Here is a 23,476-nt window from a genome sequence, read left to right on the forward strand (position 1 = left end):
TTAAGGTGTTTACATGAGTTGTTTTTGGAATACTCCTTTCATGTTCATGTTTAACATGGCACACGCCATTACGTTCCCGCGCCACGCCGTCCGACGTTCCCTCCAGAATTTCACATATCGACATACAATTGGTCTTCGTTATGGTACCGTATACAGTTTTGGGTGTTTTTATTTTTAATAAAAGCTACAAATGCGGTTAATTATTTGTCATGCCGTACGTGCAAATAGACGACTGCTTGAAGCCGTGGGCTGCGTCCCAAACCGCGTACTTATCTACTATATAGTAGCTGTGATACATATATGTCACCTACTATATAGTAGTTAAGTACGCGGTTTCGTACGCAGCCATGTTTTCGTTTACCATCAAACGGTTGAGCACTGCTGTGTGTGATCGTGTCCTGTCGCAAAATGTGGTGAAAACTCCCACACAATGTTAATAGTGTGATTAAGGTGTGTACATGTCTGAAATGCACCTCGATAATGCGACTAAAACAGGAACACTCCACGTCTTAATTCCATTTGTGTTTACTTCGAGTATGACTTTAATTGGATCAAGGTCATCAATAATCGTTATTTACATGCTAGTTTCTTAATCAGAGTATCGTCTTAATTGGGTTAATATCGAATTATTGTTGTCCATGTAAATGTACTGATTGACTCAGATATGGAGAATTTTAGATCCCTTTAGTGATTTTATTGCAGAGAAGGGCCTAGCAACAAATCAAATTATTTTTTTTAGCAGAAGTTGGCGACTGTCCTGCACTTGATACGGCTCTCCAGCACATATCGCACCTGCTGCATATGTGAGTTGAGAGAGCAGGTATAGGCTACGACCACATTCATCTGGATAGATAATTTAAAAAAAAAACGATCTCCCTCTACACTGGCTTTTCAAACATTCTGCAAAAATTGCTCATCCACACTGAAACGTCTGAAAACGTTCATATCCCTATACTACGCATGCATAAAAACTGCAGTACAACATCATCCACTATCTTGTTTGTTTTGAGTTGAATGGGTCACATGACTGTATCACATGACTAAAAATACATTATCGTTTTTGAATATCTCCGTTGTATCAGTCCACACTACAATGTGAAAATGTCATTTTTAAATCGATCCACTTGGGAGAGTGTTTTCGAAAAGACAAAAAACGCCGTCTCAGTGTGGACGTGAAGCCAAAACTGAGAGAAAAAGATGCGTTTTCAAATTTATCCGGATGAATGTCGACATAGCCGACTCAGCACTTTTCAGTGTTTAAAATCAGACTGAGCTGGCGTTGCACGAACCTATCTTCATAAAAACCAATCACTGATCGCCATTGTTTGCCCCATCCATAGACGTCTTTGTTCTTAGTTTTAAACTCTATTCTTGGCTATATTTACAAGTAATAAAAGCACATTATTCTGTCCATAACTGTTTTCCTTCATGTTTGTTTCTATTCCATAAGAGTCTTCAGGAAATCTTCATGTTTCACATTTTGATATGCAAATGATCACGATTATTCAATGAATAGACAAATTAGTCTGTGACGTCATCGGGTGATTTCTTTTGTTCTAGTATTTGAGCGTTACTTTCCCCTGAAAGGAGTTGGCAACACTCTATGTGTGTGTGTGTGTGTGTGTGTGTGTGTGTGTGTGTGTGTGTGTGTGTGTGTGAGAGAGAGAGAGAGAGAGAGAGAGAGAGAGAGAGAGAGAGAGAGAGAGAGAAAATTCGAGTGAAAATTTTTGCGTGATTGTGAAAATGAAGTTGTATCTGCAGGAAGATTTTCCAATAATTATCTGTGGAAGTATACACTGTGTGTTTGTGAATGAGTGTGTGTGTGTGTGTGTGTGTGTGTGTGTGTGTGTGTGTGTGTGTGCTTTACAGACATACCAAATTCTCTATTACTGTCACATGATACTCTTATAATTTCACCAAAGTGATACATGTATGTATTTGTTACTAGGAGATTTAAGGTTTTTAAATCTGTATGGCTGTATCAGTATTTAGCTCTGTCACTGTGTGTGTGTGTGTGTGTGTGTGTGTGTGTGTGTGTGTGTGTGTGTGTGTGTGTGTGTGTGTGTGTGTGAGAGAGAGTTAGTGAGTGTAGGAAGGCTCATTTGAATGGTTGCTATGGTTACAAACTGCTGCTAAACTGAAAGGCAAAACCAAATGGTGCATCTCTCTGTTTTTTCTGCTTTTTCCTCTGTCATTCTAAAAATCATTTTGTCTGTTTTCTATCTGTCGTGACTATCCCTCATTATTCACAACAGGCTCTATTTATTTATTTATTTATTTATTTACATGCATGCTTGTTGTGAACTGATTAAGTAAAAAAAGTTTATTATTATTATTATTAATCTTCCTCAGTGCCCTCTTCTTTCCCTTATTTGTGACTTAAGGCTATTTCCCATTTCATTTTATTATTATTTTAATTAAACTCTCATTTAATTAATATCTAGATGTGCTTACTTCATTCTTCGCCAGCTTTCTCTCTCTCTCTCTCTCTCTCTCTCTCTCTCTCTCTCTCTCTCTCTCTCTGTATCTCCTCCCTCGGTTCTTTTCCTCCCACTCGCTCTCCTCTTCGCATCTTCCCTCGCTCCAGTCGTTCATCTCAACAGAAGTGAGCGCATTCACAATTAGCATGCGTACCTGCAATTAGCGCTGACAAACCTCCAATAATTATCCTGTAAGAGCTGCCTTTCTTTTGGAGTAAACCCACTCCCCTCTCTCCCCCTCCCCTCTCATCCTCCCTATAGCGCATGGCGTGTTTACACCAGGCACTTGGCTCGTGCACTTTTCCTAAATGCCACTGTGTCAACCCCTTAAGAGATATTCTCAAGACACACACACACACACACATGTTTGTCACATTATCCTTATTAGGAACTTCTAGTGACATAATTATTAATGCAGTTAATTAATGCTACCAGTTCTATAACCATCAAACTTGACCAGGTAGAACAAGCACGAAAGGGATAAAAAAAAGCCTTACCAGCTGAGACCAATCACCAGGTAATTGTCCCAACCTTAACCTCCTTTCATTCATCCATCCATCCATTTTCTGTGCCGCTTATCCAACACAGGGTCACGGGGAACCTGGAGCCTATCCCAGGGGACTCAGGGCACAAGGCACTGGACACCCTGGACAGGGTGCCAACCCATTGCAGTGCACAATCGCACATGCATTCACACACTATAGACAATTTGGAAATGCCAATCAGCTTACATTGCATGTCTTTGGACTGGGGGAGGAAGTGGAGTACGCCGAGGAAACCCCCGAAGCACAGGGAGAACATGTAAACTCCACACATGCAGGGTGGAGGGGGGATTTGAACTTCCAACCCAGGAGGTGCGAGGCAAACGTGCTAATATGCTAAACATGCTTTACTGTATATATATAAAAAATTCCTCTTGTTTGTTGCCATTTAACCCATTTTGATTTATTAATTTCAAAGACACACACACACATACACACACAGACACACACACGCACACGTTGCACATTTGTCGGTGACTAAGTGTTTGCCTCTGCATTACTGCTAATGAGAATGGCAGGAAACAATAACAAGTTTCCTTCAGGCATTTCGAAAGGAATAGAAAGAAAGATGGAATGAGCAAAAGGAGGGGGAGGAAAGAAGGAGTGAGAGATGGTGTGGATTCTTAACAGGATAAGCTCAAAGGATATTTATGACATCTGTTGGACATTGACTGTGTACCATAGGCCTGAGTGATATATAATATTCTGTTGATATTGCAATAAATGAAGCATACTGAGAAAGAAATTGCAGTGTAATTAGTACTTTTACAACAACATCCAACACAGTCATTCTCAAACTGGCCATTAAAAGCTATATATGTAACACTTGGTAAACAATGCATTTTTTTTTACACACATTAAAGGAGCTGTTTGTAATTTTTAGAGTGCAATGAATTACAATTACTATGAAAATATTGACAAGCCTTCCAAGAGTAACCAACCCCTACTCATCATACATATGCCAAGTGCCTTTTAAGGAAAAGGGGTGGAGCTGAGCAGTTTTTTTAGTAAAGGACTAATTTTCCAGCCCAGAAAAAATTATAAACAGAAGCCTGAAATAAAGAAACTATCCACATCTATTTCATAGGAATAGACTAGAAACTGTGCCTTTAACTTACCTTTAAAAAGATAAATTTAAAAAAGTATCACTGCTGTTGTGCAGGCAAAATTAAATATTCTGATATGTATCACGAAGGTTTTGTGATATAATACCCCTGGTGTGCCATTCTGTCAGCTGATCAACCAACTGGTGTCTCATTCTGTCGAAACACCTTCAGTGTGCGCTACACATTTGCATGCTGTCTCACTTTCTCTTTCTTCATCAACCTTTCACTGTCTGTCGATATCTTGTATCATCTGTCTGTCACGCTCTTCCTCACTGGCCTTTCAAAACGAAGCTCATTGTGCTTCAGAATCAATTTCTTTTAAAGCTTTTGTGTTAACAGAGTGTGCTTTGATTTTTATTCAATAGGCTGGCACACACTCTGAATCTCAAGGTTCAGTCGACATAAAGGATTTTATTTGTTCTCTGCACTACAATGCATTACAACCTATAAAAAAAAACAGTAACAAATGCACACGCCTCCCTTTAGAAGTAATGCATCAAACCATAAACTATAAGCATTACGTCTGTGGAATTTGCACGATAACGGTTGTGTGACAACTCGCCTTGACTCGTTAGAGGCGCATTTTACTCAAATGGCTTGTGAAAAATCTTTCTTTTGCATTGCAGTTAATGGAAATGGCTTAAAGGAAGAACAATTGTGTTGACTCCCTAGAGTTGCAGCTTATACAGTAGAAATGACTTATGCAAAAATATCTGGCTTGATTTGTTTGAATTCCTCTACTTATTTTAGTTAACTTGTACAGAGTGTATGTATGAAGCAAATTCAAAAATCTTTGAAAGGGATATTCTAATATTTTTCAGCCTAATATGGATCATCTGTATTTATGTGTGATTACCCTAGAGAACAATTTTGACATTTCTCTGTACTAAGAAAAGATCAGCAAACATATTTACTTAAAAATCAATCATCATTGTAGTCTAAGGCCAGCTGTTGTATAAAGTTTTGTAGAATGCTTCATGAATGCTGCATGTTTCATGATTGCTTCAGAGAAATATATTTATCAATTAAGCTCTAAAAAAGAAATCTTTCAGAATATTAGTATTTTTTTCTGTGGCTGTGTAACAGTGTATTTGCAAATGTAGCTTTAACACAGAAATGCCCCAGATTCTGCCTGATATCACATGGATACCACCAAAATGTTCAGGAAAGTGGAATCTTAGATAAAACTATATTACACAGCTTTGGTTAGATATTCTCTCCATTTTTTGTTAGAGTATAAGTTCTAGTGTTAAACTTGTCCTATACTGTCACGTATATATTTTTAAAACATTTATTGACAGAAATGAGCAGCTGCCCATAAACTTCCATTATAAATGATTCCTAAGTAAATAGATTTTTGTTTCTTTCGTTATTACAGGGAAACATGTGAAAATGAATGTCTTTGGTAATCACTCATTTTACAGATGGATATCACAACGGATATAAATTAGAAAATTCTGGAGGATTCGGTTTAAAGATAGATGTCAAATTGAGAAGTTTGGCAAACTTGTTGCTAAATTCGACAGCATGTATGACAGAATTGTCTGTAGGCTTTCGACGTTTCCATGGACCCTGTCCAAAAAAACTACTAGCTATTAATTAGTAGTGAAGGCTGAAGAAGAGAAAGCATATGACACATTTTTCTAAACTCTCTCCCTGTCTCCCTTCCTCCAGGGACTGCGTCTTCACTTCACTGCCATGCTTGTCAGCCTCGGCCTCTTTCCCTCCTTCCGCCGTACCCTCTCCTCGCCCTCCGTCCTCCCTTCACCTTCCAGACTCCCTCTTTTCTCCTTTGTGCTCCTCCTGTCACTGCTCCTCTTCCCAGCTTGCGAGTCGCGACGGGGCGGTGGGGGCATGGCTGGGGGCGTGGCCACTGGCAACATCATTGGGCCTCCCCATTACGCTCCACCAAATCCGGTGGCATCAGTGCCCAAGTTGGCGCAAGGCCTTAGCATTGCCGTGGTGCTTGTGGGCAACTCGAGTGAGGTGGCGCTGGCTGAGGGCCTAGAAAAGGAGGACTTCCTGCATGTACCGCTGGCACCCAAGCTCGACCTGGTCACCATGAATGAAACAGACCCAAAGAGCATCATCACGCGCATATGTGCGCTCATGTCCCGCCACTGGCTCCAGGGCGTCGTGTTTGGAGATGACACAGACCACGAGGCCATTGCCCAGATCCTTGACTTCATCTCAGCGCAGACCCACATCCCCATCCTGGGCATCCGTGGAGGCTCCTCCATGATCATGGCTGCCAAGGTAATGTCCTATCTCAAGCATGTCTCTTTCTCTATTGTTAAGTATCTCATTGACGGTTTCTTTCAGCATCCCTTCTATCCTCTGGTCTGTTCTCTCAGAAATAAACGTATCAAACTGTACTTTTCCTTGCAGCTGGCATCAAGGTTAATATTTTGTACCTTTAGTATGTATCTTTCAGTTGGTAAATAACTAGACCTCAAGGACCATTTTATCCTTAAACCACATGCACATTCCTAAGTACAATATACGAATTAAAGATATAAAGGATGTAACCTTGATGGTACCATCAAAGCGACAAGGAAATGCCTTTATTTCTGAGAGTGTAACATCTTCTGGCAAATTTTTCTAATTCGTCTCTGTTCTCTTTCTTTCTGTCCTCTTTTGGTCTCATGACCCTTTTTTTGTCTCTATCCAATGCCATGTTGAGGTTTGTAGATATGGGGTGGAAAAGGTGGGGTAAGAGTACACTTATTATGGTGACACTTAATTATGTACATGTTCAAATTCCATTTGCAAATTATCTGATTTTGTGCAAAACGAATGGCTGCATAATGACATTACTGTGCTGGCTTAATAGTTGCTGGATAATTCTGAATACTTAATGGATGTGGTGAAAATACCTACAATACTCCAGTGATAATATAATAGGATTAATTAAGCCTGCATGAATTGCATAGGAAGAATGAGCCTCTCAGAGATGTGATTTGAGGTCAGATTTAGGGTTGACCACTCCCAATATTCAATCTTTTTTTTTTTTTTTTGTACTAATTTATCTGGTTTCTCTCTCTTGCTCTTTTGGTCTCTCTAATTCCTTCAATCTGTCTTCTCTTTTGTGTTGACTTTCTTCTGCTTCTGTTTTTTGGTCATTCTAACTGTCCTTTTGTCTTTTACCTCTTTTAGACTCTTGCTTTTTGGCTTCTTCTCTCTTACCTTTAGCCTCTGTCTCTGTTGGTTTCTCTGTTTTTCTATTTGTCTTCTTTTTCATTCATTCATCTTCACTAACCACTCTATCCTGCTCAGGGTCACTGTGATTTCTATAGTATATCGCTCTGTGGCATCTATCTCTTGCTGTATTGGTCTCTCTCTATTTTTCTATCTGTCTTATCTCTTTTGGTCACACTACCTCTTGGATTCACCCCTCTCTTTTTTGGTGTATATTAAATATATATGTATATAATGTTGTGTGTTTTATTCAGAGCAATTACCAAGGTGATTGCACTATTGCACCAGTTGGTGAGTGTCATGTAATAAAGCGATCCAGACTGTCCCAGTGTCAAAGACTCTTTTATCTGGTCCAAAGCTCATGGGTAACATGGCTCAAAGGGGATTGAACTAAGCACTTTGAAGTCGAAAGCTGAAGATGTGCTGTGTTAGGTAGTAATGCGATGGGCTCATGGATTCAGTATTAGTATTCCTGTCACTTCTGCTATTACCAGTACATTGCTGCCTTTTGCACCAACAGACTTTGATGAATGACAGCTAGAGAGAATGAAGAAAAGAAAAAAAGGTCAAAGAGTAAGTGGTAAACAGGGAGGAGAAAAAAAGTGTGTGTGAGAGAGAGAGAGAGAGAAAGAGAGAGAGAGAGAAGGCCAGGCTAAAAGAACTGGTATTGGTTTTACCCTGTAGAAAGCAGGGGAATGAATAGAAGCAGGGACAGAGATAGAAAAGCGCATGGAAAGAAAGGAAATGTCAGCACAACTTTTAGCAAATGCCACCGACTGATAGAGTGGGAGTCAAATACAGTTGTTTTGTCATGCTGGAGAAGAAGAAAGGGAACAAGGTAAAAAAAAATGAAAAAAGAAAAACAAAAGCACCAGTGTCTCAGCATGAGTCTAAATTGTGATGCTGAGAAATCATTGGACCAACCAATCATATGAATTCCAATAACAATAAGTAAGAAATAAAACATGACAGATCATGCTGCTACAGGAAAATAATCAACAACAGGGTGGTCCCATTTTTTCCTATAACAGCATGTCTCAAAGAGTTTTATTTATCTTATACTGCAATTTGTAGATTAATGATTAAAAAGTTTGATTTATTAATGAACTACACCTCATATTTTACAACCACTTGTAGTTACATTTAATCTTGTGGAACAGCCGTAAACAGTTTTCTCTTCTCATTTCTCATTTTTCTCTCTCTTGATGTTAATAAGACAAAAAAAAAACAAAACTTGCAATTACCAAGAAACTAGAAAGCGCAGTCTGTTACAAATATATGACACTGGAGACTCCTTCCTTAAATGTTAAATAAGTTCCTCCTTACAGAAAGGTTCACCACATCAATAAAATATTTTCTGTTTTTCCAAGAACAACACATTTGTTTTGTCTTTAGACTTATGAGTTTAAGTGGCGAATCTTCCATAAAAATCCCTTTGAACTCAGGTTTACTACAGAACAATAGCATATTAAAATGAGCACATTAATATAAACTTGCAATTCGATTTACAGCCAGCACTACTGTTAGAGCTGCTGTTTTAGAAAGTAATACCTTCCAACCAATCAGATTCAAGAATTCAACAACACGGGGGTATAAATAAAACTATGTAATAATTGGGATGATTCGTTTATTATATTCTATATTTACATGTATTCTTTGTCTGACACTTTATCCAAAGCCACTATATAACTGAGCAGATAATGCTTGAAGTATCTTTCTCAAGAGCCCTGCAGAACTACAGTCCTTTAGCAGTCCATGGGTCTGAACTGATAGCCTTCTGGTCAATAGAGCAGAACCTTAACTGCTAAAATACAGCTGCCACAAAAATAATAATCCTTCCCTAGAATGGATCCAAAATATCTTTCTGCATGACGTCATCAGTGTACGGTGTATCTCTGATTACATTTTACTGCAGAATGAAATTATGACATGACAGAGATTTGAACTGTCTGACCAAAAATTCTTTATCAGTTTATGTATGATCCATCGGTTATTTGTTTTATAATTTAGTTTTATAGTTCTCCCTCTTACAGGAAAAAAATACCTTCTTCTTAAGGCTTTAAGTCTTATAGTAATATTACACCACAAGTGATATATATATATATATATATATATATATATATATATATATATATATATATATATATATATATATATATATATATATATATATATATATATATATATATATATATATATATATATTGAATTGCTCCTTGGTTATAATGCTGCAGGCATACAAAGTAGAAAAATCCTATATATAGGATAGAATATAATGCAATATTTGGTTTTCTTTGTATGGAGGAGAAAGTCACATAATCACTTATCCTTTACATAATCATTGTGATGAATGAGGGCTATTACGGCTCATTCATTCATGCTTAGAGGAATGGAGTGATGTTGTCCTAAAACCTGCTTAGAATTAAACTCTTACACCACTATATGACACCATTAGGTTATATTGTTGCTATGCAAAGACAACAATCATATGCTGTAGTTCCAATAATTAGGCAATACATTTATTGATAATTTACAATGCCCTCCACTAATATTGGCACCCTTGTTAAATATGAGCAAAGAAGACTGTGAAAAATTGTCTTTATTGTTTAACCTTTTGATCTTTAAAAAAAATAAAATAAAAATCATAAAAATACTCTGCTCCTATGGATATCAAACAACTGCAAATACAACACAGGTTTATAAAAAAATCTTTGCTAAATATAGGTGTGTAACAATTATTGGCTACCTCTCTGTGTGCTCTAAAACCTCCTCTGGTGTTTATTGGCAAAAAGCTCTATTTTGGTTTCATCTGACCATAGAACCTGATCCCATTTGAGGTTCCAGTAGTGTCTGCACACTGAAGATGTTTGAATTTGTTTTTGGATGAGAGTAGAGGCTTTTTTCTTGAAACCGTTCCAGCAACTTGTGGTGATGTACGTGACTTCGGATTGTAGTTTTGGAGACTTTCTGAACTCAAGACGCAACTAACTTCTGCAATTCTCCAGCTGTAATCCTTGGAGATTTTTTGGCCTCTCGAACCATCCTCTTCGCAGTGCGTTGAGACAATATAGACACACACAATTCCTGGTTGATTCATAACATTTCCAGTTGACTGGAACTTCTTAATTATTGCCCTGATGGTGGAAATTAGCATCTTCAATGCTTGTGCTATTTTCTTATAGACACGCCCCATTTTGTGAAGCTCAACAACCTTTTGCCGCAAATCACAACTATATTCCTTGGTCTTACCCATTGAAATGAATGACTAAGGGAATTTGGCCTATGTGTTACCTCATATTTATACCCCTGTGAAACCGGAAGTAATGGTTGATCAACTTCCTGTTCCTAGTCACCCAGGTGTGCTAAAAAAAAAAAATATCAGTGGGAATACACTTCAAATATATTTTTCTCATATGAATTCATAGGGGTGTCAATAATTGTTGCACACCTATATTTAACAAAGATATTTTTTTTGATAAACCTGTCTTGTGTTTGCAATTGTTTCATATCCATGAGAGCAAAGTATTTTGTGATTTTTTTTTTTTAAACAAAACAATAAAGGCAAATGTTCACAGCCTTCTTTGCTCATATTTACCAAAGGTGCCAATATTAGTGGAGGGCCCTCTAGCTAGTATTTTTTTTAAAATTCTTGTCCTTTGCTCTCTCTGCCTGCTTTTGTCTCTTACATTCTTTCCTCTATGTTCTCTCTTTTGCTTTCTTTAATTTCTCAGATAATATTGGATAATTGTGTGCAGAAATCATTCAGGAATCGTATAACAGATGAATTACAGGTGCTGATGATTATGTAGGCATGGAGAACCTTGTCCTTCAATAGAACTAGAACGAGCAGAATATGCAACGCAATGTACAGTGGTAAATTATGATGGCTACCATGGAAATGATGGGATAGTTGGTTTGGTGCTTGTCTTAGTTCTATAATGAGCTGGCTTTCATATATAGTTATCATATTCATCAAAATATCTCATGCCATCGAGTCACAAGCCCACCTATGGATATTTCTAGCTGCATGAAGTAACAAAGTACATTGTTAATTAAGCAAATGTACCTTACATTTTATTTTCATTCAGCTAATACTGTGGCCTTTTACTTACTACGTTCCAAAAGTAAAAAATTCTCCTTTCCATTAACTACATTTTTAAACATTAAGACATAACGTGACCTTTTAGCATCAGGCAGCTTCAAGAAGTCAATCTCCATTCCTAATAAATATAACAGATGTGACAGCAAGAATGAGACCTGATACTCAATACTGTAATCTGTCATTACTGTACACACACTTTGTTTGTATAGTAATAGTTAGAAACTAGCATTCAGCTAGTTTGTGGCATTGATATTACGTATTATCATGCTGTCTAACATTCGAGAGATTAGGAATAAAGTTGTTCTAAGTTAGCCTTAGCCAATTTGTTATTTTCTGACTTTCCTTGGATCCTTGGTGAAAGAAGCACTAAATTACCATCTGTAACTAAAATCAGGGTGTGATGTAAGGTAGGCAACTTTTCCTTTTGTGAAAAAGGAACTTACTTTTTAATACTTCTTAGTAAATTTAAGAGTTTATGATTTGCTACTTTAACTTCACTTCAGAATTTGAAGCTGTACTTCAAAAGGGATTTATTTGGATGATTAGTTTTTCATTTAGTTGAGTATAATAATTTCAGTACTCTTACTGTCTATCTATTTTTAAAGTTATAAATATGTAGGCTTGCCTTTAATAGTACTCTTTTATTAATATTTTAGTAAAGTTGTGCGTAAAAATGACCAGTAGATTCACAAAATGTGGGTCATGCTGATTATCTTCATACTCATTTGCGTCATTCTTGCCTACATTTATAATTAGCTCTTAAAAGTTGTTCTACACCAGATTCCTCAAAGAAGCTTTGATTACAGCTTTGTAATAGCTGTCATTCTCTCAACTGGTTTCATGATGTTTCCACCTGGGACACGTTTCTAGCAGTCTTCAACAAGTTTCCACACAGGCTGTGCGCTTGTTGGCTGCTGTTCCTAACGAGAATTGTAAACAAAAACTACTTGCTTGGGGACGTTTAACAAATATGATCCCACAAAGAGATATGTGAAATGTGTGCTTATGTTCATATAAGATATGCATGTGACTATCCTGTAACTGGGCATGTACTTTATGTACTGTTACAAATGGATTACAGCAGTAAACTTTTATCTAAAGTATGCAAGTGCATGTTAACAGATTTAACAGGACATGCTTGCACAGGTCATTATATGTGTGTGATAAGGTGAGAATAATTACATTTGTATGAACTGTGGGTTTTCCAGTAACACTGTTCTTTTTGTTTCTATCAGGATATGTTTTAATTTATCTACATTATGGGGTAAAACTGACATTAAACCTGTTATCATGTTACAGCACATATACAGAGGTGTACATTTTCTACAATTTTTGAAGATGTACTTGAAAACTTCACTTGCTCTGTTTGCTAAGTGAAAAAACACAATTAACTAAGGGAAGATCTGTTTTACCTTTGCTTCATGTCGACTTTATAGGTGAACTTTGACCTGAAAAATTGCAAATTAAGGTCAGGACTTTGACTTGGCCAATCCAAAACATTAACTTTACTCTTCTTTACCCATTCTTTGGTTGAGTGACTTGTGTGCTTAGGGTCGTTGTCTTGCTGCATGACCCACTTTCTCTTGAGATTCAGATCACAGACAGATGTCCTGACATTTTCCTTTAGAATTCGCTGATATACTTCAGAATTCAATGTTCCTTCGATGAAGGCAAGCCGTCCTGGCCCAGATGCAGCAAAACAGTCCCAAATATATAGATTTATTACTGCTTTCAAAATGGGAACTGCAGAATGCACTAATAGAGGCCCATTGGGGCAAGAATCACGTTGCCCTATGCTCATTCCATGAACATCTTCAGTGGAGCAGGAGCAGCAGACACAACGAGTAATCTCAAGGTTGTCAGATCACAGTGTGAATGCCAAATTTGGAGAGTTTAAACAAATTCCGAGGCAGCCAAGATCTTGTTTTATAGCAAATAATTTAGTTATATCTAATAAATTTCCTCAGACAAAGTGTAAGAGCAAAATGTGTTTCTGTGATATACAGAACTACTTCTATTGTAAGATATATTGGGAGCGGGAAAGGGAGTTTATGGAGTGGATAATATCTGTAAATCAGAAATACGTGTACACCACAGTGACCTTGTTTCCCATGCTAAAGCTGAGAAAAAGAGGGAAAATGTGTCTCCATTTTCCAATGGACATTTTTTTTTTTGGGCCAGTTTCAGTTTTTTGTGTGGTTTTTGAGATGTAATTGGGCTGGAAATTTTGCTGAAACTTGGCAAATCTGGTTGCTCTTCTGTTGGTGGTAAAGTTCTGTTCATTCTTTCTGCTTGGTAGGGTTTTCTTGTTAGCAGTGTAGAGCTTACACTAAAATGTGGATTTGCCCAGTGTAGTTTGTACATACAGTAGGTAGTGTTGGTTTATGATGTTACAAATTTAATATCAGCTACACTTAAAAATAAGTAGACAATACCTGTTAGTGTGTAGGGAATAGTCACAAACAGGAACTAAAATTCTTACTGAAAAATCAGCAGCCCATAAAAACTTATTACACATTTATTATCATTGTTACAGACATGCATTTACATATGATATACTGCTGTGATGCATCTATACAAATGCATACATTCTCAGTATACAGTTGATGTATAGTATATAGAGATAGCACAATGCTTCTTCAGTTTAAAGTTTTGGAACAAATTATTAACAAAACAAATTTGCTTTATAACGATTTAGACAATTATAATAAAGGTTTTAAATAAGATTAAGAACAATTCAGCACATTGAAATGGCAATTAAAATAAAAATATATGTCATATAAGGCATAATATTAGCTTTATGACATGTATAAAAATATATATGAATTATACACCACCAAAAAATAATAAATTTTCCTAGCTGTAATCTATATATTCTTCTGTTAGAATTGAAACTCCTGCTTTCTTCAATAAATTACTGTATAGTGTATGTTTATTTTACATTTTTCAGTTACTGTTAAATGAAATAAAATTGATCAATACTGCTGTATAACAGTGCAAGCCATTTTGATTAAATGTATTTTTACAGATTTAAACAAGTCACTTTTGAATGGCCATATGAATGCTACTAAAAAGAGATGGAGAATATGGAGAACAGGAAAGAGGAGGGATAAACATGCCATCTGGAGACAGAGATGGGTAGATTAGGAGCACACTGTACACTCCAAGAGAGAAGATAAAGAAAGAAAAAGAAGGGGGGTGTTATGAAACGAAGCGAGCTGTGGGGGTGTCAAATAAAGGATGCTTCTCAACATGCAATTACAACATGTTTAAGTTTGAAAAAGGAAGATTTAAAAAAAAATAAAAAAGCGGAACAGCAGAAAGAAGGCAGAACCTGAGCATTGGAGTCATCATCCGGGGACATAGAAAGATACAGAGGAAGAGAAAGTGAGATGAGAAGGAGGCACAGGAAGCTGAGAGAAAGGCGCACAAAGTCAGAAAAAAAACATGCAAGCGAGTAGCTGCAGTTGGGAGATGCAGATGGAGAGCGAGAAAAAGCATGTGAACAAAAAGGAGAGGAGAAGAGAGAGAGGAGGGCGGGGGGTGGATTGAGGAGGAGGGAGATCTGTGACATGCCACAGGAGGAGGTGGTTAAATAGAGGGGATTGAGGAGTGTTTTCAACCCTGTCTTTTTCTTAATAATTACCTCTCTCTCACTCCCCCTCTCTCACACACACTCACACACACACACACACACACACACACACACTAGCTCTGTGGGCTGAATCGGTTACCATGGCAACCAGTGGCACATATATATATATATATATATATATATATATATATATATATATATATATATATATATATATATATATATATATATATATATATATATATATATATATATAAGGATGCTGAGAGAGAGAGAGATAGAGAGAGAGAGAGAGAGAGAGAGAGAGAGAGAGAGAGAGAGAGAGAATGTGCAAGAGCAGAATGGAGAGAATTCAGCTGAGATAGAAAGAGAGAGTGTGTATTTGAGGGAGTTGATGGGGGGTAATAGCTTCAGGAGTTGATAGTAGAGATGCAGAGGACATGTCAAAAGGGATGATCTTGTGCACACACACACACACACACACACACACACACACACACACACACACACACACACACACACACACACACACAAACATGAAAAGAAATAGAAAAAAGAAATAACTTTAACAAGTGAAGGAGAGTGAGAGTTTTAACTTAGCTTAGCATCACATTTTAAATAATTTATTTAAAAGCCATTTTGAATTAAAAATAAGTCTTACATCATCATTGCGGTGTGTAACTATTCTAAATTCATCGTGTGGTCTAAAGCACAATGTGTAATCCTACAGCACAATAATTCCTCATGATTGTCTCTGTACCAAGCTGGAAAGCCTTAGTACAGCCAAACAGATCAATCAAGCATGTAGAGAGAGAACAGAAACACAGGCCAAGAATAAAACCCACAACTCTCATTTAGACCTGGTCCAAAATGTTTATGACAAAGAACAAACCTATAGGGCCTATAAAAGTTCAACAAAACTCCATCCACCCCCTTTTTAAAATAATTATATTCTGCTATGCTGGGAAACATTTCTAATTTCTTTATTTGTATGTTCCTTCACTGTAAATTGCTTATTAATTGGGGAAATCAAAATCCTCACCCCTGCTCTGTGATAAATCTCTAACCCTTCTCTCAGCTTATCTAAGGTGAGGATCCCATCAACAAACTAATAACTGTGAGGAGCCATTAATCACCACTACAACATCTATAACATTCCCCAGCTGCTCTGAATACTCTGAAACATGTTGATGAAATTACAGATTCATTACAAAGTGAGTTCAAGTAGAAACCCTTTAGAAAGCTGAGAACCTTCAACTATGCAAAGAAATATCGATTAGCTTTTTTTTTTTTCTCTAAGATTGGACTTATGTATGAAACAAATGCAGTGGGGAAATATTATGCATTGCATATTGTGTCACTTACCATCAGATTTAAAGTAGTAAATGTTTGTTAGATAAAGATGGGGCTTTGAAGATTCGCAGAGGGTTTGGGTCATTCTGTGAAGCTTGTGTTGACCAATCAGCAATGTGTATGGGAAGCTCCACCCAAGCAGTTTCAGAAACGTTCCAAAATTGAGCAGAATGTGGCTCTTTGGTTAAAGTTCAAATCCCAGCACAAACAAGTTGCCACTGTTGGGCCTTCAACCGCTCAGTTGTATCCTGTCTAAACTTTAAGTTGTTGGATAAAATTGTCAGCCAAATATAGCATGTTAAAAAGAAAATATCACACATTATATAATAGAAAAAGTAAACCTATGACCCAAGAATTAAAACTGTCCTTCGTTCCTCCAGATGAAATATACCTAAAGTTCTTGAAAAGGTTCCTGCAGTGGAAACACACAATCTTTGCAGCTCAGTCGTCAAGCTACACAACAAAGAATCTATTGCTAAATAATATACTTGACTACATAGTGGGCAACCTTGCTGAATTATTTTCTGAATCCTCATAAAATCCTTGCCAACCAATCCAATCCCATTACACACCAAGAAGAGATTGTTCATTAGAGCTAGCAACTTGCTTAAGCTGAATATTCATATTCGCACAGAAAGGCACTTTAATTGTATTTTGTAGTCAAGAAACAATAATATCACCAGCCTCCCAGTTCTTCAAAAGCTCTATTTTGAAAGTAGAAGCACTACTGCCCTTGTTAAACCAGTAGGTAGTCTTGCAACACCAAAGAAATATTTAAAAATCTCATACATTCCAAGTCCTTGACAAAAACATTTATAAGATTGCTTCGGTATGCCATCAATACCAGGTGCACAGCCAAATGAAAGCTGCTGAACAGCAATAGTTAGTTCCTGGAATTCAATATCAGTGTGCAGTGATTTGATTTGTACTGTCCCCAATTTAAGCAGTCCCATCAATAACTCCTCTCTACAAGATGGATCACAAGCATCAGTACAGTAAAGGTCTGGATAAAAGTCAGTGGCAATCTGCAGGCTCTATAGTCAAAGTTCTGAGACTAGCTCAAATCCATGTTAAAGAAATGGGTAGAAATTCTTTTTTGAAAGCACTTGTATCTTTAACCTATTCATCAAAATATTCTGCAAATAGTCTTGGTAATAGCAGTAGTGTGTGTAGCTCAGGGGTTAGACTGATCCCTGTTTTAGTCCACTATATACTGCTCCTCCTCTGCCAATAGCAATTCAGTGTTTTCATTTGTTTATGCTCTTTGTGGGCACTTATGCCTTTTATTCCTGACATTGCTGCTCTCAATATATTGTGTACTCACACACATCTTTCCTCTGTGCCACAATCTGCAATACATTCGAAGTAAACTCATCTGAAAACATACCTCTCTGTTAAATGGCACCATCCCACTTAACAAAATGAGAAAGTTCACGCTTAATGTCCTCTTTAGGAGAAAATGGTGGTACATTGGAGTAAATAATTTTAGTCACTGGCAAAAGCGATAGGATGAGTAAATAAAAAACTTGTACTTACCACAATTATGGACTCGATTATCTAATTAACTCTAATGCTAGCAATTACATTTATGGACAGGAAAAAGTAGGAGGTGATACTAATTTAACAAGATAAACAGTTCACACCAGAACCTATGACAGAATGAGATAGACAGGAAGTGTCTTTCATAACAGCTGTCAATCAAACCTTGAATCTGAATGCCTATATGTCCTGGGTGCATTGTAATGGCCACCGCATGACACCATTAACTTGTAGCTAGGTTATTCATATTTACGAACATTCTGTACACGTTTGATTTATTCAAGCACATAACTTATGAGAAAGACCACTGATTAGTCATTAGACAGAACTGGAGTCCAGCTTTGTCACTTGGAAAGGATTAGAAGGGGTTGCCCGAGATGCAGATGGACTCGTATAGAAATTTCTACCAACTATTCAGATCTGTTAAAATACAAACTTTCTAAACGTACAGAAAAGAGTGCATAAAAAAGAAAATTAACAAACTTTAGATGATTTTATACAGTAGTAATATATGTTTTAATACCAAACAGAGTTATTTTTTTTTTTAAAGAGAAATGGGATTGACGTTCATGAAAATATTAGGTGAAATGCAATACATGAACCTGACTAAACCGACTAAACTCTTGCTATCATTTGCTAACACTTATTCGTGTGAAGTAGGGTTTCAGTGCATAGGGTGCATCAAATCAAAGTACTGAACTAGGGTGGATGTAACAACCAAAAGTACGCTCTCGATTTTGACACCTGACTTTGATCAGCTGCAGTGAGATGCACTGCTGTAGAGATTGTCTACTGTAGTAGGTGATTCATAAAAGCCTTTTTAAATTTGTCAAAAAAAAAAAGAAAAAGAAAAAAAAAGGACAAGTGGGACCCTCTATAATGCATGACAACAAAATGCAGTTTGCTGGAAAATGATTACACAGTATGTGTAGGAGTGCAGCATTGAAATAGATATTGTAAGATCTGTTTTAATCTTTAAGATTCTGTGGATACTAACATGCTAACTACTCAAATTGTTAGCCTCAGACGTTAGCTTTTATGCTCTGTGTATTTCCCAGTTGCCTAGCAACACTGTTCTTCCCAAGCACTTGAACACATGAACAGCACACATCTCAAACGTCCCCATGTCAAAATCACAAATGCACTATTTTGTCTTGAAACATTGTGTGAACAATGTTATAAGAATATTGTGATTCATATCACGTTTTTCTGAACATTGCCGAAATGTCACAATTTTATAATCTATAGAATTTAACAAACAATCTTGATGTTCTTTCTTAGCCTGGACTTTATGTACTAACCTGTAAGACCTAGAAATGATCACAGTGAAACAGAAATGAATAAATAAAGCCTTAAGAAAAGAGGGATACCCAAATGGTCATTCTCCTACCACATCACATACTCCATCTGGCCACATACCCCACATACCCAGCATGCACCAGAGATGCAGAGAGAAAAAAAACTGTGTGATAGAGACTAATGGTGGACGTATTGCTCATTGTATTATGACTAGACGCAAAACCATTCCCTGAATGTCTCAACATGACAGCTCTAGCCAGACTCAGGTGTTCTTAAATTATCATTGTTATCTTCTACACATGAACGTGGATTTTATTATCCTCCTGAGTACAAACTCCCTCATGTCCTGGCAAAAAACCAGCATTTCCTCATTGTTTAGCTCAATAAGGAGTGTGTGAACATATGCATGTGTGTGCGCACTAGAGAGATAATGACAGCAGTATTGTTCTCTGCGATTATGCCATTGGTTAGAAAGTGCTGATAATAATCCTCTTCATATTAGATCATGGTTATTGTCGCACAGCTGGGGCAATAGAGTGCAATAATGCTCTGGCCACCGGCAAGAGGTGAGATTTATGCTTCCATCCCATAATACTCGCTGCTCTGGGATGCTTGTCTTGGGGCCAAGTGTCACCGCACGGGTCCAAACGGTTGCTACGGAGGTGTGGCGTAATCCTGAGATGGGATGGTGTATTAGGCTTGTATGTGCTGCAAAGACATGCAGTTATAAACACACACATTGCAATTATATGTCAATTATAGGTGTATAATATCATATATAATTGCAGGAATTACATACAAATTATATTTTGTATATTTTAATTTATTAAAAATAATTATTACCATATATATCCTAAATAAATAAATAGTTAAAAATGAACAATAGCCACTGACTGAGTCATAATTTTTTCATCTGAATCTCAAATAATGTTCACTACACAGGGTTTAACAAAGTCATTTTATACCCTATAAAGTGCGCATATATATTAAGTAGGAAGCCATTTGAGATTTGACCCTAATTGTGTGTTGGAGTGCAATTACAGAGTAATATTAGCAGTACACTGTCTTTTCTTAATAATTTATCAACACAGCTGAGGAAAATGTTGATATTTCTGACAGTGTTCATTCACATTCTCTGTATAAAAGACTACTAGCTTCAATCTTTAGCTAGCTCCCGTGGTTAGTGTCCATGTTTCCTAGTTTCCTAGCAACAGTGTTCTCACAACTTTTTTGACCACTTGACAACATACCTACTAAACATCGCATGCTTTCCACAAAACAATACCTTTCTGATGAGGAGTATTTTTTGTGTGTATGTGTGTTAAGAGGTTTTGTTGGTGATACCTGGTTAGCGTAAGGAATGTTCTAGCAAGAGTGCTCCTTTGGCTTCTCTTTCCCTTGTGTGTTAAAAAATGTTCCAAGAACAAATTCAGCCCCACAAAAGCAATAACATTTCCAGATTTCTTTCAGATTCTGTGAATTTATATTCATTTGCTTGTGCTGAATTAACTCTCTGATCTCTTTGTTAGGTGTGTGAATTAGCGACTAAGTGAAATTACACTCGGTCTAAGCCAGTCAATTTATATCTATGCTAGTCGAAGGCCCCCTAGTGGTGTGTCTCTGGTGTGTGTGTAAAATCTGTTACTGCAGAGATGAGTGCTCTCTGATCTCTCTCTCTCTCTCTCTCTCTCTCTCTCTCTCTCTCTCTCTCTCTCTGTTCATGCTGGTATGATTGTTCCACTGAGGAATGGAATGAAACCTACTGTACAGAGAGATTATTCCGAAGAGCTGGAGAAGGAAGAGAAAGAAATACAATCATGTTCTCTCCAGGTCTTTTAGCGCTAAGTAATTCTGTGACTTGTTTAAATGCGAAAGCAGCCCACGCATTCTCTCCTCTCTGTCTCTCCTTTTTTCTCTCTGTCTTGGCCTCTCATCTGCCATCACATTTGATCTCCTCCTCTTTCTTCTCTTCTTCTCTCTTTATCTCTGTCCCCCCCTTCTGTTTCTACTCATCCTCTCCCCTCTTTAGTTTTCTTTTTTTCTCCTATCCTTTCTTTAACTGTATTCATCCTCTCATCTCATCTCTTTTATCTTTCCTCCTCTGTTTATCAGTCCTCTTTTTATCGAATTTCCTCCCTTTTTCTCTCCTGTCTTTATTCCTTGTTTCCTTTCATCCTGTCTCTATTTGTCGCTCCTGTCCTTTCCTCACTCCTCTCATCTGTTCTGTCTTTCTTTTATTCCTTCTTTCTTGACCTGTACTTTTGCCATTGTTTCCTGCTTTAGCTCTCCTCTCTTTATCACTCCTCACGTCTCCCTTTAAAAAAAAGTTTCCTCTCCTCCCCTCTCTTGAGCACTTGTGTGTATTGCCGTCCTCCACTCCTACCTCCTCCACCTGCCCCCCCCCCCCCCCCCCCCCACACACTTTCTATCCCAAATATTTATATACCTTCTGGTGTCCAGGTGTTTAGTACAGTTGGACCATATGTTTATTGTGATATTGCAAATGTTCCTTATTTCACTTTTTTTAAAAATAATTTTTGCGGAACAAGACTTTTTGGTCCAGTGTACGTCCTTCCTGTCCATTTTCTGGTACTTTAAAGTATCTCCCTCTCACAAACACACTCCACACACTCTCTGGGATTCAGTTTCTGATCGTGCTTGGGAGTGGTGTACTAGGCTGAAATGTGCATATGTGTGTGTGTGTGTGTGTGTGTGTGCTGCTCTTCTCAAAGATCACAGGGGTCTGAGTGTGTGTGATAGATCAAAGGGGAAAGTGGTGAAGACACCAAGCATGCCAATTTTTACAAGGCCTCTGTGTGTGTGTGTGTGTGTGTGTGGTGAACCCGTTCATTGACATGGTGCCAGAGTCAGTACTGACTTGGGTTTGCAGCAGACCCATATATTATCTTGAATTTTTTAGTCATTGCCAATTCCCACCCACTAGTTAGTTCTCTGCACTCGCACAGCAACCTACCAGGGAAAAGTGGGACCTGAGTCTATCCAGCCATCCCTCCATCCATCCATCCATCCATCCATTTTACATACTGCTTGTCCTACACAGGGTTACAGGGGACCCAGGGAACTTGGCGCACCAGGTGGGGGACCCCCTGATGCCAATCCAATACAGGGCACAATTGCACACACAACAGACAATTTGGAGATGCCAGTCATTCAACAGAATATGTCTTTGGACTGGGGCAGGAAACCTGGAGGAAAGCACGGGGAGAACATGCAAACTCCATGCACACAGGGTGGAGGTGGGATTCGAACCCCCCAGTCCTTAGGTATGGGGCAAACATGCTAACCACAAAGCCACCGTGCCCCATCCCAAAACTATTTTTGACTAATTCCCAACCTTATCTATGAACCTGTCATCTTACCTTTTAGGAGGTGTGTTTGCTGTATTTATTAAAAATGGAACTGAATGCTTTTCAGAACTGCTGGTGGTCCACTTGCATTCAAATCCACATATTATGTATCTATCATAATACACCTACATCTATCAGATGCAGGTGTATTATGATGTTCTCAAACTAAAGTGTTAATCAAAGTAGCATTTATAACTCTATTATAAAACAATATGCAGACAAAACAGATAGCTTGCAAGATAAGTATGAAAACTTTAGAAAATATCGAACTTTTATTGGTTGTCCCTCTGAAGAAACCCTTAAAGTTTCTATGTAAAACACTTTAAATAGGCTAAGAACCCTTAATCCTTCAATGAAGCTAAAAAAGAAGATACCTTTATTCTGTATGTATAATCATCACTGGAGTGAAAGTGAAAAGAAAGGCACAAAATAGACTCAACGGCTTGAAACCATCTTGCTCTATTAATATATGCTAATTACTAGAGGATAGCGATGTGGTAACCTCCCCAAAGTTGAGTTGCTGGAGTGGTTGTCATGGTTTAAAAATGACTCAATCTTACTAAACATCTTACCTCAACAGTTCTTGGTTCCAAATCAGGAGCATTTTGGTTAATGGTTTAAAATTAGAGTCTGTGACTCGGTGTGTGTGTGTGTGTATGTGTGTGTGTGTGTGTGTGTGTGTGTGTGTGTGTGTGTGTGTGTGTTTGTTCAGCAGACTACAGTACAGACCATATGTCGCTGTGGGTGGGAGTGTATGCTTGTACGGTTGATATGTATTTATTACCGGCAATTATGCCTCATTATAGGTGTATGTGAGAGAGTGTGTGCATTTTTTTTAGGAGTTTGTTCTCAACATGCGTCACCACATGATGAACCATCACCTCTAGACACCCT

General features: G+C 37.6%; 1 protein-coding gene across 1 annotated transcript in view; it reads left to right on the forward strand.

Annotated features, from left to right (window-relative positions):
• The first annotated feature begins 6,099 nt into the window (after positions 1–6,099).
• Positions 6,100–23,476, forward strand: part of grin2bb (glutamate receptor, ionotropic, N-methyl D-aspartate 2B, genome duplicate b) — a 94,553-nt gene continuing 77,176 nt past the window's right edge. The window contains exon 1 of the mRNA XM_053676357.1: positions 6,100–6,384. Coding sequence (XP_053532332.1) covers positions 6,190–6,384 — 195 coding nt within the window. The 5' untranslated portion in view covers positions 6,100–6,189. The remainder of the gene's footprint in view (positions 6,385–23,476) is intronic.

This window comes from Ictalurus punctatus, chromosome 26, assembly GCF_001660625.3.
Source record: "Ictalurus punctatus breed USDA103 chromosome 26, Coco_2.0, whole genome shotgun sequence".
Classification (NCBI taxonomy): Eukaryota; Metazoa; Chordata; class Actinopteri; order Siluriformes; family Ictaluridae; genus Ictalurus; species Ictalurus punctatus.